Below are 18418 nucleotides of genomic sequence, written 5' to 3'. Positions count from 1 at the left end.
CCAACATTTGCCTAACCTGCACACAGGGTGGGGCATAGGCTGTGTGCACTTTACTCACTAATGTGAAAAACATATGTGCATTAAGGGATGTCAATTGTGATTTGGACTGTCTAAAGTGTTAAAATGTTTAGCCAATCAGCCTCTCGGTGCAAAACGATCCTAACTTCACGCAGAGAAGGAACTGCACTCTTATCCTCACACTTTCTCCCTCAACTGACAGGAAATCGCTCAGTCTTAAATCCTGATTCGCCTTTTTATTGGTAACTAATGCTGACGGCTACAAGATATTTCTCTCTACTTTGCAACATTCTACAGTAAAGGCTCCAATTGATTCAAATCACGGTGTATGTAGCATTTTACGTCTTCGCTGTCTTTTTATGATTATGGTCCATTTATAAATGTTATGTCTGCATCGTTTGGGGCTCTGAAGATTTCTTTGAAGTTCGTTTTTTATTGGTCTTCACATCAAAACCAAACAGGATCTTCTCATTTTGGTAACCATGGTAAGGAGATCACTTTTTTCGTAAGCATTTGTGTACATTGACGTAGTGCATCGAATTCAAACATTTTCCGCTCTGTACAGTTTATTTCCAACCAATCTTCAGGTCTTTTTTGTCCATCATGCGACAAGAGTAGTGGATCATGTTTTTGCACCACAACGTGATTTGAAATAGCAGCAGTCTTTGCCGCAGAATGCTGCAGAGTAGAGAGAAACACCTTGTTGCCATCGGCATGATGAGTTTGCAATAAAATGCAAAACAGAATTTAAGACTGAGCGATTTCCTGTCGGTGTTGAGGGGGGAAGTGTGAGGTTAAGACTGCAGTTCCTTCTCTGCAAGAAATTAGGACCTTTCATGCCCAAAGAATATGTCATTCAGTGAACAAAAGTTGTTGCTGATTCCACAGGTCTGAGTATCAACAGCACAGCCCAATTAGCTGTTTTTTAAATTCGAACTAGACAGCCCATTGCCAAAGAATATCATGGTTTTCAGTGTTTATCCCAGGTTCTACAATAAAAATAACCAACTAAAGGAACTTAAAAGGCTCACTGTTTATTATTAGATGATGATTGCCCGACTCCAAACTTCCTTGAACTCCCATTTTCCATTACGTCAAATTGATATGGAAATGATGGATGATGTCATGGCAGATGTCTTAGAGAATTTTCATTGAAGTTTAATAACAACATTGCTTTAAATCCAATAGCAATGATGAGGATTTAATGTAATGAGAATATTGAATTTTCCAATTTTGGCAACTTAATGAGCTGACGTACGTCAACATAGTTAACATAGTCTCATGTTCATGTGTGTTTGGTGGCAATTTTCCTGTGTGCGTAATTTGATCAATATGACCTTGACTTTAAACTTTTAAACTCGATTAACATCACAAAGCAGATTAACCCCTTTCTTGCATTCACTTTGGTATTCACCAGGGAGGAGTGTCATACCCCAATGGAAACTACCTCTGGCAGAATATACCATGCAATAGGACTCGGGATCAATCCCGGGGCGATCCCAGGATTCTTGATGAATACTACGTTCCTTATAGCTAGTTCTATAGGGCAAGCAAAAGACCTCACCAAGTGAGAAACATTACTAGCATGCGTTGGACTCTAAATGGTGAAAGTCAGACACTGTCTGCCAGGATTCTATTCCTGAATGAACCAACACGTTTTCAAGGAAATAAAATTCATGGCTCTTCGCAGTTCTTCAAATGAGAATTAAAACCAACGTTCCTTGTCTCTGGTGTCTATGCCAGGGTAGGTTAAAGACCTCACCAAGCGAGAAACACAAGTAGCTTGTGTTAGATTCTACCTCCGGGCAAAGACGGAGTCACTTGACCAATAAAAGCAATTTGCACCTTCCTAGAGTGACACAAAGAAAAAAGCTCTGCTTAGGGAGAATATTCCCTTGAGAATAAAACCTCTAGCAAAGCGCAGAGCATACACTGAAGAAGAAGAAGATGAAGGCTTGACCCGATATTCAGTTAAAGGATCAACACTTTAAAGACTCCTTCAGGATCTGATGATCATATTATACAGCAAAAAGATCAAACAAAACTACAAGAAGAGTAAGTTCAAATGTTGCCTTTTGCTGACATTTGGAATAAAGAATACAATATTGAAGCACATCCAACTGTTTCAGGAAAAAAACAATTTCTGATGGAAAATCGATTAGGAAAGGATTTTATAAACCAATCGGCATGGAAAACCTTATTCAGCTGCGCTGTTGATGCAGAGACCATTTTTGTTTTGGAATCCGCATTGGAGTACCAATTTGGCAACGTGCACAAAAATTATCAGCTAGAATGACACAATCGGTTCAGGAGCGATGACATGAAATGTCTCCAATTTGGGATTGGCTTGAATTGATGACAAATCAACGAAGTGGAGATCGATGACAAATTTTACTTTTGGCAAAATGTGGCGACATGATATGATAAATGAATTATTTTGTCGCCAGGAAAATAGAAACTGTCACAGATATAAATCTAGTAACAACCTTCGAGGATAATAAATTACAAACCACCAAATTTTTGGCCTCTTTTATTATTATTTTTCTTGGAAGATGAATCTTCAAAAATCTTTTCACAAATGTACATACACATGAACACAAAACCTAATAAGATCTTAACTAAGAATCTTATAACATGTACATGAATCATATCTGGATTTTCAACCTGGGAGTGGAAGAACTACAAGCTGCAAAGACCGAACCTGGATTTTTAATTTACACTGTAAATTTTTCCGAACAAAATGGATTAGCCTGCAAATGAATGAGTGCTTCTATCAACTTGAAAGAATTTCCTAACAAAATCTAAAACAACATTTCAAAGAAACATATTGATACCAATCGGTGGAGAAGAACAACAGATATCAGCTAAGTTGACTTGTTTTTTTCTAATAACAGAAAAGGATTTTCTCAGAAGTGGGTTTCCACATGAAGATCTATCATATCCATTCTTCAAATTCCCCCCCCCCCCCTGATAATATCTAATCATCTTTCAAATTTCAACAAGCAAATCGTAAAGTCAATCACCCCTTCATCACTGATTCCCTTAAACATGAACGCATACAATCCGCACGCCGCCAGCTCGACGTGCCAATCAACGAAAAATGACTAGAAAGCTACCAGAACAATTTCCTGAAGAATCCATTCGAATAGTGAATATATCCATGAAACCTACGGACCAATCATTACATCCTCGGCTTATAAAAACTCGATGTGTAATCCACAACTGCCGACTAATCCAAGAATTCACTTATACAGACTCACAAAAACTTCAGGACAGATTTTCCAGGCAACCAGAAACCCTACGTATTCCCGCTATGCGCTCCAGAATTGGCAGTAATCACTGGAAACCATGTTCGCCGAAATGTCAATAAATTCGCTAGCAGCGATCGTCGACGGCAACACGATCGCATCAAGATTCACCAGTGCCGCAGGATCACACGGTTGAGAGAATCGTGTGGTCACTCCACATTTCGACGATGGGAGTGATTTGATTTGACGGTGACGTATTTATGACTCACCCAGTCAAGACAATCTCAGAGGGGAACGCCGTTTGTATTTATTGGTGGGTAGGGAAAATAGAAATGCAGTTATACACAATGCCGTAATGCAGTTATCATGCATGCAAATTTGCTGGTATTCATAGTATTGGTGTATATGTCTACACAATGGCAATATTGAAATTTACATTCAGTGTACATTTATGCATGCAATTGAAAATTTTCAAATTCAATTACAAACTTCAAAATTTTAAAGAACAGCATAGGCCTTTAAGATCATTTCACCAATATTGACACGATGCAGAGATCTATAAATGAGCGATTTTCAAAGACACATTTGTGCAACGAATTGTAGTACAGATTCATTGAAAAAACTATGGCTGGAATTCATCAATGCATTGTCAAAAGTGCTGAATTGTCAAAGGTAAAGAAAGATTTGAACAACATGCTACCTTGACAAAAACTTGACAAAGTTACGATACAAGGCTATAGTACCCGTGGGCCAAGACCATGTTTGGTGGATATAGGTTCATTAGTTTTGTGGCAATTGGCCCGTTTCAGTAATTCTGACATGAAACCCTCCAGTGACACACCTGTGTAACCTGGCAAACCTACCAAGTTTATTTGAAAGTGGAGGAGTTCTATCGAAAACCAAGGTACAAGGATGATCTACACATGTAATTGAGTGTGCCTCCCTCTGGGTCATCACCTCTCCAACGTATCCGTCAAAGTATAGGTGAATCTACAGTAAAACCTCTCTATTGCAGACACCCTCGGGACTGACAAGTGCTGGCCTCAAAAGAGAGGTGTCCTGAATGGAGAGGTCAAATTGAATGTAAACAACCAATTTGGGACCAAACCTAGACCTTCATAGAGAGGAGTCTGCATAGGGAGGTTCCACTGTACTTTGGTTCAAATTTGGTATAACACGATACTGAATGAAGAGTTGGCTCTCCAGGATTAATAACAAACTATCAGAGGGAGAAGCAATTCATCAAAAACTGTCCTCTTCATGTCTAAAACAGACAGGAGATAAAACCAGTTGGCGTTTGATTGACGTTTTGATAGAGATGCATCTGCTTCCGAACTGGACAATCACCCAAGAACCTGGCCGCATAATCCCTTGTATAACTATTGTAGAAACCAACACTTTACAGATGAAACTAGGGGAGGGGCTTTCACGATTTTCAAAACATTAAAACAAATACGATATCTTTTTCGTAATAGTTTCGGAGGGTGTATTTTGAATCCAGCCCGACTTCCCAGGAGTTGATTCACTAATTATTTGATAGATATGTCAGAGGGTGATGGCCGAGGGGGGTCCACTGTCAGTGTCATTTATATGAAAGTATGGGTGTGCAGAGATTTTCAAATGATGAGGTGGAATATTGCATGAAGAATGAAGCCTCAATGTCTCAGTTATAATCATTTAAGAAGTTATGGAGTCTGCCAAATCGATGAATCCTCAAACTGCCAAGTCAGGATAAAAAATTCAACATGTCGAGATCGACATTGTAATCAGAATGTCTGCAATGTTCTCTCGCGCAAAGGGACACTACTTTGCTCACCAATGCATGATGGTCTTCCACTCATCAATTAATCAAAGCACGCAACACAAAAAAAACTGTCTGTGAAAGGAAACTTTTTTTTTCTGATAAGAGGACCATGATGATGGTGGTAAGTGGATTGTCCCTGGGGTAGAGAGTAGTATATCAATTTTTCATCAGCTCATCAAAAGGGATAGTTTTGAAAGGTTTTCAACCAATCACACTGGTAATGATAATTACTCTAGTTTCATCAATCTGAGACCACCTCATTATTTACTGAGAAATTTACACAGTGGGCAAGCCTGACCAAGACGTGATGACAAGCAGATAATTTGGTGTTACCAACCCCCTGTCTTATGAAATTTAACATTTTGAATGAGATCGAAGGATCATTATAGCCTATTTTTACTCATTTCTTAAATATTTAGATGTCTAAGATTGAGGATGCTAGAGTATATCTCTTTAGCTCGCTACCACAAAAACCATTACACTATCAGAGTACATTTAAATCTATGGGGATGTTAGTTCTTGCCCTTCGACATAGTTTTTTTACTTCAGGATCAGTTTTTTTACCTAGCTATGTCTAAGTTTTTTACTTCAGGGATCTCAGTTTGTTACCTGGGTCTTAGTTTTTTTTACCTGGGTTTTAGTTTTTTGCTTCAGGATCTTAGTTTTTTGAGTAGACGGACACTGCTCTATTTTATTGACGGGCACTGCTCTCTTGTATAGATAGATGCTTCATTACTGTATAGACGGACACTGCTCTAATGTATAGAAGGACACTGCGCTACTGTATCGACGGACACTGCTCTATTGTATAGACAGACACTTCATCACTGTGTAGACGGCAGACACTCCTCTATTGTATAGACGGACACTGCACTTTTGTATCGATGGACACTGCTCTATTGTATAGACAGACACTTCATTACTGTATAGACGGACACTGCTCTAATGTATAGAAGGACACTGCACTACTGTATCGGCGGACACTGCTTTATTGTATAGACAGACACTTCATTACTGTATAGACGGACACTGCTCTAATGTATGGAAGGACATTGCACTACTGTATCGGCGGACACTGCTTTATTGTATAGACAGACACTTCATCACTGTGTAGACGGCAGACACTGCTCTATTGTATAGACGGACACTGCACTTTTGTATCGATGGACACTGCTCTATTGTATAGACAGACACTTCATTACTGTATAGACGGACACTGCTCTAATGTATAGAAGGACACTGCACTACTGTATCGGCGGACACTGCTTTATTGTATAGACAGACACTTCATTACTGTATAGACGGACACTGCTCTAATGTATAGAAGGACACTGCACTACTGTATCAGCGGACACTGCTTTATTGTATAGACAGACACTTCATTACTGTATAGACGGACACTGCTCTAATGTATAGAAGGACACTGCACTACTGTATCGGCGGACACTGCTTTATTGTATAGACAGACACTTCATTACTGTATAGACGGACACTGCTCTAATGTATAGAAGGACACTGCCCTACTGTATCGGCGGACACTGCTTAATTGTATAGACAGACACTTCATTACTGTATAGACGGACACTGCTCTAATGTATAGAAGGACACTGCACTACTGTATCGGCGGACACTGCTTTATTGTATAGACAGACACTTCATTACTGTATAGACGGACACTGCTCTAATGTATAGAAGGACACTGCACTACTGTATCAGCGGACACTGCTTTATTGTATAGACAGACACTTCATTACTGTATAGACGGACACTGCTCTAATGTATAGAAGGACACTGCACTTCTGTATCAGCGGACACTGCTTTATTGTATAGACAGACACTTCATTACTGTATCGACGGACACTGCTTTATTGTATAGCCGGACACTGCCCTATTGTGTAGACCGACACTGCTTTATTGTGAAGACAGACACTGCACTATTGTACATGTTGTATTGAATTGTATAGACAGACGCTTCATTACTGTGTAGACGGACATTGCTCTATTTCGGTGACATTGCCCTCTGAAAATGTTTTATAGTTGTCTTATCCCTTATTGTCTTGGGTAATGTCTCATAGTCTTAGTTTTATTTCTTATTGTCTTATTCCTTATTGTCCTGCTGGTCAAAGCAAAATTGTCGTATTCATTGTATTTATTATTTATGTAAAGCGCCTTAAAGTTGTTTTACATAAAGCGCTATATAAATAGTATATAATGATAATAATAATAATTGTATAGACAGGCATTGTGAAATTGTAGACTGACTGCAGACACTGATCTATTGTATAGATTTACTGGAGGGGAAACTCCTCCAAGCTCATGCAAAGAGATTCATAGGTACAAACTAGGTAAATTCAGTTGAGTCATGCGAGGAGAACACATCAGTATGTAAGCACAACTCCTCATCCTCTCACGAAGTGTCCTGTTATCTTAATTAGTGCAGCTTTATATACTAAGACTAATTACCATTAACGAAAATGAACTTGATTACTACCATATATCCTTTAATGAATCTGGAAATGGTCTGACTTACATGTAATTAATTAGTCAGTGATTAGTGATTAGTGATTAGTGATTGTGTTCTAGTTGCTGGTGTGGTTCACTACCACATGTATAAAAGGGTTCATGTAATGGACAACGTCAAGGACACTATTCGTAAGTTTTAGTCCTGATTTCAACTCCCAAGAACTCTTTTGATAGAAACTTCTTTAATCTTCTTCTCAAATCATTTTAGAACACGCGGCCACGACACTTTGATGTATTATCTGTACTTTTATACCTATGTGAATATTGTATATGTTTTGTATAATTGTTTTATGTAACATTTTCTTCTCCATATTAGGAGGACAATAAATTATTATCATTATTATTATTCCCCTGTGAGTGAGTGTTTTTTCTCTAATTGAGACTTTAGATCCGTCTGTAACACGCCTGATCAGAAAATGACTATAGACCTATTTGCACCCCACCTAGTGTTCAGAATGAGAAATAAACCTACCTTTAACGTTTATGATGTGGCCGCCGAGAGGAAACGAGTCGATGTGTAATGGCAGAGGCGTTCGCGACGACTCCAGAAAAAAATTCAGATAATCCAGGCCAATTTTTTTCTTTTCGAAGATTGGTGTAATGGCATCTCTGGAAGCAGAAAAGAAGATAATCAGATTGACGTTTGCATCACAATAGGTCGATTTTCTATTTTTTTCGACTTGACTAATGGTTTTGCAGTGATTAATCCAACAAATCAGAACTAACAATCAGATATTCATGAAACCAAATGAAAGTTTGACCTTTCTAGTAAGGAGAGACACCCTTGGACTGACAAATACTGTCAATGATAGAGAGTGTCTTGATTACAAAGCCACACTGAAAAAACTCGCCTTTCCAGACCAAACTCACTGTTCCCAATAGAAAGGGTGTCCTAGTACAGAGGTGTTCGCTAAGGGAGGTTCCATTGTCCCACGATGCCATTACATCAGGGTTTGTCAAGCGATGTTCTGCAGAAGAACCTCCCCATCAAGGACACCCTTTGGACTGACACATGCTGTCCTTAATAGAGAGGTGAGTAGAATACAGAGCTGACTTGAATAGGAATTGTCAACTCAGGACCAAACTCCGCATCCTTAATTGGGATGGTGTCCCGCATTACTGGTATCTGCCAAGGGAGGTTTAACTTTATCATAATTATTCCAACCATGTAACATTGGAAATCACTTTTTGCTACAATTTTGGTCGCATAAAAAAAGTAAATATTTAACATCTTCCATTCTATACTTGGTGGAATTTGATATGAGACTGTATTTGTCTAACCCTTGTAAATCAAGTTACACGATTTAATTAAATCATATTCAAATCTTTATGAAATATGGTTGAAATATCGACTTTCACAACAGGCCTTGGGGCCACATGTCCAGAATATTTCTATGGATCTAATTGGAATTGAAAGACCTGTTGACTCAAAGCATAAAAATAACAAGCATGGTTATCGATATTTAGTAGCCTCATAATGAGAGAAGGGTCTGGCTCCTGGGCAGACACGACAGATATAAATTTGAGATATTGAGATCAAAAATGAAATGTTCACAATGCAGAAATGAATCAAAACAGAGAGGGCCAAATCGCCAGAGGAACAATGTCTATGAGAGCACAGGAATTGTTTTCTAAAATCCTCATACCCAATGTTCATCTCAGGGGAAAGAAAATAACTTTTTCATGATCAACTACATGTATATTTTCTACTCCAGTACAACCTCTCTATTGCGGACACCCATGGATCTGGGGGTTTGTGTCTGTACGCCTTATACACAGTGGAACCACCCATAGTGGACACCGCTCTTTAAGGACAACCTCTCTATTGCAGACACAAGTTGTGGTCCCAAAGTGGTTGTTTTCATGGGACTGGATTTCGCCAGAAAAATCGCCAATCTTGTATTCTTGGCCTCTAGTCATGGTTTTAGAAACTTCTGTTTTAAATTCATTTGCGGGATTGCCGTTTGATTGTATAGCACCCTGATACACTCTTTCAAACCAGAATATCATAACTAAATGGACCTTCTTTTTGGGTCAAAAACATCAACAATTTGGAAAACATTTCGAATTTCGGAACGATTGGTTACAAAATAAATCAGCTCTAACCGGCCCCTTTGATGGGTTGGTACGCTTCCTCATGTAACTGACTTCAGGGGTTAATTTTTGCAAGTAGCGAGAGCTGATGTCACTGAAAATCAATGTCCGGTCATATCACTAAGAGATCTTTTTCACAAGAGAATAGGAAAGCGGCGTAAAATATTGATTTGGATCATATTATAAAAGGTCATCTGATTCTTGAATGTCACTGGATTGAATGTCTTGTAACAGTAATCTTCAAGCACTGTTTGACATGGACTGGCAAATTGACAATTTTGAAGGGGGTTGGACAAGTTTGAGTCACCAGCTTTGAAAATAATCTTGATGTCCAAATATTGAAATGTCTGCCATTTTGAAACGTTTTATGTTCAAAGATTTTGCGTACTATAGTCGTAGTTCCACCTATCATAAAACCCCGTGTTTTTTCAAGACCTGTGTCTTCGCCGTGTGTCAAAAAACCCGTGGCGCACTTACACCTATCAGTTGTGTTAGGTAATGGTTAATAGCCCCGGCGACAGGTGCGCTGTAGGTAGGGAGCTCTCCTGTGTTTCTTTCCCGTTGGAGGGGGTGCAATACCGAGGCAACTACACCGCGCCATCTGTCGCCGGATCTTAGAACTTGCAATTGCCGTGTCTATTCAGATTCCACCTATCAAAAAACCCGTGTTGAACACGGGTCTAAATTAGCCCCCGATTAGCCCCATCGAGCTCGATGAGGCTAATAGACACGGGGATTTGACACACGGGTCTATTTAGACACGACAATTCATAGGTGTAAGCGCAAAAGACACAGGGATTTGATAGGTGGAAGTACGACTTATATACAGCAAAAGAAATTTGTTGGTGTCCACCAAAATAAAACTCATGAAAATTTAAATTTTTTCTTTGCAAGCGGTTACACTGGTTATAATAACTCTTGGTAGCTTCTGCTGTGACAACAACGATCCAGGGCCTGACAAAATCTTGATGCTTACCGTAAAGACTGGCCTTGTACAGCTGCAACAACTTCTATATCAGGCTGATCACCAACATGGAACTTCAGCGTGAAATATTCCTGCGATGCGCCATGCTGAAAAAATTTTCCACAATACAAATCTGAGAGAAAACTATCTAACTGAGGTTTTCACCCTAATTTTTTTCTATATTGTGAGTGACATCAAAATTAGGTTGATACTAGGGCCCTCGAAAACCCTCAACTGTGCTATTCTCTTTAGATTCGAGAACATTTTAAGCTCCAAGAAAACAGGTAAGAAACAGCAAATAAAAGAATACAATTAGATAAAGACAAAACATGCCAAACAAACTGAAACATAGGCAGATAATAGCGCAACAATCAATTTTCTAATGCCAGCTGTAGGAAGCATGACTAACACCAGTGCTGCCATCTTTCCAAAGAAAGATGAACTACACTTCCATGACAGCTCCTTGCCACCATCCTACCAATACCCAGCACTCGTGATCAGTTGCTTCAACTCTCCTCACCCCAGCCAAACACTTCACTCCCATTACTATACAAGATTCTGCTACTAATGAGGTGGCAACATATTGATCAGAATTGTCAGAGCGGTTTAGTTTCTTCACCTAACTCAGTGGCATCCAGAAAATAAAGTATCGCCGAGCGCCTTGGCGTTATTCTGTTGATGGGAAAAGAAGAGAAAGAGACTCTAGAAGGTGTTTGGGCAATACACAAAAGGGGTACAGTCCTAGTCAAGATTGACATCCATTCTGCTGAGTTGTGCGTCACTGGCGCCAGTGACATGCTTATCGCTCTATGTTTTGCAAAGGTTGCCTGTATGACATGCATCTTACGCACTAGGTATGGCATGATTAAAGAGATGTCAACTATGATTTGGATTGTATGCCAGAGTCTAACACACACTAAATAAAGGATGAGCCAAGAGACTGACGGACGGATGCTACAAACTCAAAAACGAATGTACAACAAAAACAAGGTGAAGAAAGCAAACTAAAAGTTATGAAAAACTCATCCTTAGAGCACCAGAAGTTGGGATTTTTGATTGCTCAGGTCTGATTCATAATACACCAGGAAACTGTAGAAGTTTTACAGGCTTTGCAGTCAGTTACAACTGAAACAGTTGTATAATGTCATTGTTAGCTAAACAACAGACTGCTTCTGGTCCAAAATGTGTCATTCGATCCAATCAATTGAACCTCTGTAATCAAAGCACTCGGTATCTGCCGATTCCATTAATGGAGGGGTTTGACTGCAAAATTCTGATGTTAGCTATAGTCCATTAAAAGACCACAAACTTCCAAGAAATCCAATCAGTAGTTCGCCCTCCAGAGCCCCAAACGATTGGAACATAACATTTACGAAAGGACTGAAGGATTTGGACAGGAATTAGTATACATCTTGTGCTCTAAGTATTTCTAAAGATGAGAAAGTCACACTATGACACTACAATGACCTTCACCTTGCCCGTTGTTATTAGCGATAAGCGTTTGCGCCAGCGACGACGTTGCCCATTGCCTTGGAGAAGCTGCAGGTCGGGCTTCAGGTCCTCTGAGCCCAGACTCTTGCACCGCCGATCCTATTGGATTAGAAAAGGGACGCATCATGAAATTAAAGCAAGGGTTGCCCAAAAATGGTTAGAATTGCTCAGTCAGAAGCAGATTTTTTTTCGAGGGAGGGGGTTCTGGCACACTACCTCTTTATTTTAAAAGATTTTAAAAACTGAACAGGAATTTGAGTACTGAATCCCATGCACTCTTAGAAATATAGGTGATTGAGGTTTGAAAAACCTTTAACACAAATATGCACCCCATGGAGTTGGCCAACACAAATATGCACCCATTGAGGTGGCTTACGAAAATATGCACCCCATTGAGGTGGCCAAAACAAAAATGCACCCCACTAAAGTGGCCAACACAAATATGCACCCCATTGAGGTGACCAAAACAAAAATGCTCCCCATGAAAGTGGCCAACACAAATATGCACCCCATTGAGGTGGCCAACACAAATATGCACCCATTGAGGTGGCTAATGAAAATATGCACCCCATTGAGGTGGCCAAAACAAAAATGCACCCCATGAAAGTGGCCAACACAAATATGCACCCCATTGAGGTGGCCAACACAAATATGCACCCCATGAAAGTGGCCAACACAAATATGCACCCCATGGAAGTGGCCAACACAAATATGCACCCCACTGAGGTTGTCAACACAAATACGCACCCCATGAAACTGGCCAACACAAATATGCACCCCATGAAAGTGGCCAACACAAATATGCACCCCATTGAGGTGGCCAACACAAATATGCACCCCATGGATGCATATTTGCATAATATGCATATTTGTGTTGGCCAAAAAATCATGCATTTCAACACACGCCTGACGCACCTCGCACAGATGTATGTGTACACTTGCTCAGAAGCTCAAAACCATTATTTCTAAGAGTGGGGCGAACCCTGGATCCGCACCTGTTGTGTCTTTAGGCTTAGAGTTGAAGTATAGCAAGAGCAGGGTTTTACCTACAATTGCAAAGGGCAGCATAGGACTCCAATAGTTTGCTCCAAGATGATGAGAAATGTTTCATATTGGTGTCTCTCTGAATGATATCAAGCCAGCCTCAAATGATTTTCACATCCTGTACCGGTATTTTAATGCATTCAAAAATCCATCCCGACCACCATCGCCCCAGGAAAAGGCCTGAGGTTAATACAGTATAGGAATTTTTACTGTGTCAAAACTGTGTTCCGAGTATGTCATCATGACGCGGCAAGTTTGACACATGCATTTTGCTCGGGAAACATATCTGGCAAAAGTCATCATTTTTTCGGGCGCAATCGTGGTCAGAAAAAAGAGACGTATGAATCAAAGTGACGGGACATGACGTAAAGATTCGTATTAGGTAGGTATAATGAAAATTCATGAGAAGATTCATGAGAAAATAAGAGCGATATGAAAATCTTGGAGCAAACTGTGACTAGGAGTGTCTAAATTCAATTGCCTCATAGATAACCCCAGAGGAGAAGTCATATGAATCCAAGCGGTGACGGGGCAATGATCAAGGTAAAGCTATCTGTTTAGCTGCACGGAAGTTAAAACGCGATGGTCAGAATTGTTGGCAAAATGTGCCTGAATATTCCGGGGAATATACCTACCCCAGTGCTACTTTTGCTGTGCCGATGCTTCACCGCATTGCCGCGTTTGAGTTTTGAGCTTCGTTTATCGTCATGTAAGTTGCGAGACCTGAAAGTCAAATGTATTGGTAGATTGTTGCAGACATGAGAATCACAAGAAAAACAATCATATCATTGATAAACAAGATTTTTAAGATGGCTGCCTTGAGACCATTTAATACGTCAAATGGAAAACGAAAAAATCAGTCGGGGTGTATCGCCCAAAGTTACTATCTTGCCAAGTTTCGGCTATCTAGCCCCATCGGTAAGGTAACATTGTCTGCTAACAAACAACAGAGAACTGACGCAAAAGAATTGTATTAACTCCCTGAAACTGCTGGAGTAGAGAGTCATGTGACGGTAGTAATGGGAACCTCTGTCGGCATGAAAGAAAAGTCTGCTAGGAGACTCCAGCAATATCTTCTGTCATGGTAAGCCAGGGTATTGGAAGATGACGAGAGATTTCAGTTTCAAGTTTTTTCCACAGGTGGCAGTAACTGTAGAAACGAAAGCAAGGCAACGAGGAAGAATTTTCTCTTGAAGAATAAGAGAAAACATTGTATTGAATAGAATTCGAGTATTTCCAAAGGAAGTCTACCATCCCAAAAAAGGTCATAAGTTTCATTGACAAAATAAGTGTTCTTGTTCAAAGGTTTTATAGATAAATACAACTGAACTAGGTCATTTCCGATCGGGGTTTGTAAATTATCCCAAAATAAATTTGTACAAGGTTGGCGTACTTTTAACAACATACTTACATCATAGGGAAAAGACCGATACCAGTCTCAACCCTTTCATCAGAGAAAGCACAAAAGAAACAAATAAAAAAGCAAAAATCCATAAATAAGTTATTTTTCAAAATTAAGCATTATGAACCTTCGGCCATAAAAGATTACAAGGAGACTATTGGCAGGAGCCAGGTACAAATGTAGGTCATATTAAGGTACACAAAGTCACAGATAGGGGTCACTGCTGTCTGACAGTATATCAAAACGATTCACGCTTGTATGAGGAATATCTGAATCACAACCAAGGTTCCTTAGAGTGAACTAGTCAGTTGCAGACTACCAATTTGACCCCCTAACTAGTGCCTATAGTCTCCCTTTAAAAGATGAAAATGCAAAAATATCCTTTTTAACAAAAGTCTACCTCGACTGCTTTATTTTCAATCGGGACCCTATCCAACTGAAATATGCGAATATCAATTACATCACCTTTTTTTTAATCATAACAGAAATAAGCAAATATCAATTTCATCACCATTTTTACGATCCATTATCACGGTTGATGGCATCTTGGTCCATTAATTCTCTAGAACCTCTTTATTAAGGACACCCTCGGGACTGACAAATGCTGTCCTCAATAGAGAAGTGTCCTGATGAGGGAGGTAAAATTGAATGGAAACAAACCAATTTGGGACCAAAACTAGTAGTGTCTTAATAAAGAGGGTCCTCTTATAAGACAGGTCTCTGCTAAGGGAGGTTCTACTGTATCAACAATAACATACTGACTAATATGAATCAAACCGACAAATATAAATCAAACTAATTCAAAATGCGATGCACACAAGATAAACAAATATTATAAATACCAAATTTCAAAATCAAATTTGTTACGCATAATAACTGCACTACCGCATGGTGTATAACTGCATTTCTATTTTCCTTGACCACCAGTAATTATGAATTGCAAGCCCAATTAAGCTACGCCGGTTCATTCAGAAATACAATCCGGGTTCTCCCCTGGATTGAACCCATTAGCGCTATTGCGCGTTAGCCAGCGGTGTGAACTAAGGCTATCAGGCTCCTCCAGGAAGAAAAATATCGAGAACGAGTCAATGGCCCTGGACAGAAGCGGCAGAAGCAGTATTACTGCAGAACCATATTGGAAAGTAACCGGGCCGAACTGAAAACCTAAGTGATATACTTACAGCAGTCCCCGAAGACTAGATGACTGTAGGCCCGCCTGTTCCGTAGGTGCGATTACTTCCTCCTCAATATCGGATGTCTTGATGTTGCCGTTTTGTGCCGCACCCTGGTCCTCATCGCTGAAGTGACCAGAGTCCGCAGTGGAGATGATCGATGCATTCCGCGAGAGATTCGTCACTGGAAGATAACAGTAACAAATCATTTTCTAAACCACTTGTCTGTGTTGTTTTCTGTTAATTGTTTATGCTTCAACTCCCCCAATTTCAGAGTGGGCTGAATTGATAGAGAAATGAATGCTATATCCCCTCAATAAAATATATTTTTTGTTTTGAAAAATGACCAATAGAGTAGCAGTTTTACAGAGGAGTTGACAAGACAGACAGAAACATTGATCCACCTGATATACAACATGTTTTACTCTTTTTTTTGGTTTTGGTCACCCTCAAACAAAGGAAAGATAGATGAGAAACATATTATTTTGTCCTTCATGTACGAATAGCCTATAAAACAGGGTTAAGACTAATTTGTCTGGGTGATATTCAGCATGGCATAAGCTGATGTGATGACTTATGGTAGGATTTTACCATTATATCCCTATAGGGGCCTACAATTATAGCAATAGCGTGTATTGATGTGAGGCCTGCTGCCAGCTGTTTTCTCACCATCGTTTGGTCATGTCTGGCAGTAGGCTCTCTGAGGGGGGGCGGGGCGAACACCTACGTTTTGAGAGACATTGCCCCCAAGCAACCCCGCTAAATACAGCTTGATATCTAATTGTACCACAGCTATAATTGCACCACTTTACCTTACCAATTGTTATCCTGATAGAGAAATGTTCAGGTTGTACATTTTTTTTAATTAGAAATCCTAATGCTCATACCTTTTCTTAGTACAGCAAAGCGAAGGTGGTCACCCGCATTCGAATTCACTGCTTTGTTATGGATGGCTGTATCACACGCGGCACAGAGTGCCAAAGGTTGGTGGGAATTCTTGTTCTTGCAGTCATAGTGATGGCATATCTGCAATGATGGCGAAAAAAATTATGCTATCAACATTTCCCAAGCATTCTAAACAACTTGTCCATTCTTCCGAGAATAGGAGGAGGTCCAAATTTGTTTTTTGGAAATCCTGAAGTAGTGACCCCAATTAGTAGGAAAAGTACCTAAACCCCTCCTGGGACAGGCAACATTATGGTCTTCTGAGTTGCTCAGGGATTTCCTTGTACAAGTACTAAAGTAGGGTATCGAATAGATTCTTCTGGGATGGAGAGCAAATTGGAGTTGACTGGAAAGATCACTCTGGTACACATTTTTTCTACCAAGAATGATATTCAGTGTTTTTTCCCTGGCAATAGCTTTGAATGTGTCGAGTAGATTCTTCTGGGATGGAGAGCAAATTGGAGTTTACTGGAAAGATCACTCTGGTACACATTTTTTCGACCAAGAATGATATTCAGTGTTTTTTCCCTGGCAATAGCTTTGAATGTGTCGAGTAGATTCTTCTGGGATGGAGAGCAAATTGGAGTTTACTGGAAAGATCACTCTGGTACACATTTTTTCTACCAAGAATGATATTCAGTGTTTTTTCCCTGGCAATAGCTTTGAATGTGTCGAGTAGATTCTTCTGGGATGGAGAGCAAATTGGAGTTGACTGGAAAGATCACTCTGGTACACATTTTTTCTACCAAGAATGATATTCAGTGTTTTTCCCTGGCAATAGCTTTGAATGTGTCGAGTAGATTCTTCTGGGATGGAGAGCAAATTGGAGTTTACTGGAAAGATCACTCTGGTACACATTTTTTCTACCAAGAAATGATATTCAGTTTTTTTCCCTGGCAATAGCTTTGAATGTGTCGAGTAGATTCTTCTGGGATGGAGAGCAAATTGGAGTTTACTGGAAAGATCACTCTGGTACACATTTTTTCTACCAAGAAATGATATTCAGTGTTTTTCCCTGGCAATAGCTTTGAATGTGTCGAGTAGATTCTTCTGGGATGGAGAGCAAATTGGAGTTTACTGGAAAGATCACTCTGGTACACATTTTTTCTACCAAGAATGATATTCAGTGTTTTTTCCCTGGCAATAGCTTTGAATGTGTCGAGTAGATTCTTCTGGGATGGAGAGCAAATTGGAGTTTACTGGAAAGATCACTCTGGTACACATTTTTTCTACCAAGAATGATATTCAGTGTTTTTTCCCTGGCAATAGCTTTGAATGTGTCGAGTAGATTCTTCTGGGATGGAGAGCAAATTGGAGTTTACTGGAAAGATCACTCTGGTACACATTTTTTCTACCAAGAAATGATATTCAGTGTTTTCCCTGGCAATAGCTTTGAATGTGTCAGACCTACATGTACCATCACTTCATTAAGTTTTCCTTGGGACACTTGTTTGTTGTTTGACATTTGTTGTAGGTACATTGCATTTAAAACAGCCAGGGCAGACGCTGCTATACGCACCTTAACTGCTATCCCCCGGGCCAAGCAGTCTGGATTGTTGCACAAGATCGTCTCATCTGAAGAGAGAAGAAGAAACAAAATAAGACACATCTTAAAGGCCCACACCGTCCGTAAGAAAATTTGAAAATTAAAGTCGAATTTGAAAATTTCTAATTGTGTTAATATGCACTAGGTATTAATTTCAACAGTGCCAT

At 39.7% G+C, this 18418-nt stretch overlaps 1 protein-coding gene across 8 annotated transcripts in view; it reads right to left on the bottom strand.

Annotated features, from left to right (window-relative positions):
* The window catches only part of LOC135497219 (pleckstrin homology domain-containing family G member 5-like), a 146610-nt gene that overhangs the window by 92596 nt on the left and 35596 nt on the right, over positions 1-18418 (bottom strand). For 7 of the 8 annotated variants that reach the window (XM_064786966.1, XM_064786968.1, XM_064786970.1 and 4 more), the window contains 7 exons: positions 18225-18280; positions 16648-16786; positions 15770-15944; positions 14598-14630; positions 13822-13909; positions 10664-10758; positions 8066-8202 (listed from right to left, as the gene is read on the bottom strand). In XM_064786966.1, coding sequence (XP_064643036.1) covers positions 8066-8202; positions 10664-10758; positions 13822-13909; positions 14598-14630; positions 15770-15944; positions 16648-16786; positions 18225-18280 — 723 coding nt within the window. The remainder of the gene's footprint in view (positions 1-8065; positions 8203-10663; positions 10759-13821; positions 13910-14597; positions 14631-15769; positions 15945-16647; positions 16787-18224; positions 18281-18418) is intronic. The other variant, XM_064786969.1, reaches the window with a different exon arrangement.

The sequence above is a fragment of the Lineus longissimus genome, chromosome 12, assembly GCF_910592395.1.
Source record: "Lineus longissimus chromosome 12, tnLinLong1.2, whole genome shotgun sequence".
Lineage (NCBI taxonomy): Eukaryota > Metazoa > Nemertea > Pilidiophora > Heteronemertea > Lineidae > Lineus > Lineus longissimus.
This window is presented reverse-complemented; position numbering and strand designations above follow the sequence as displayed.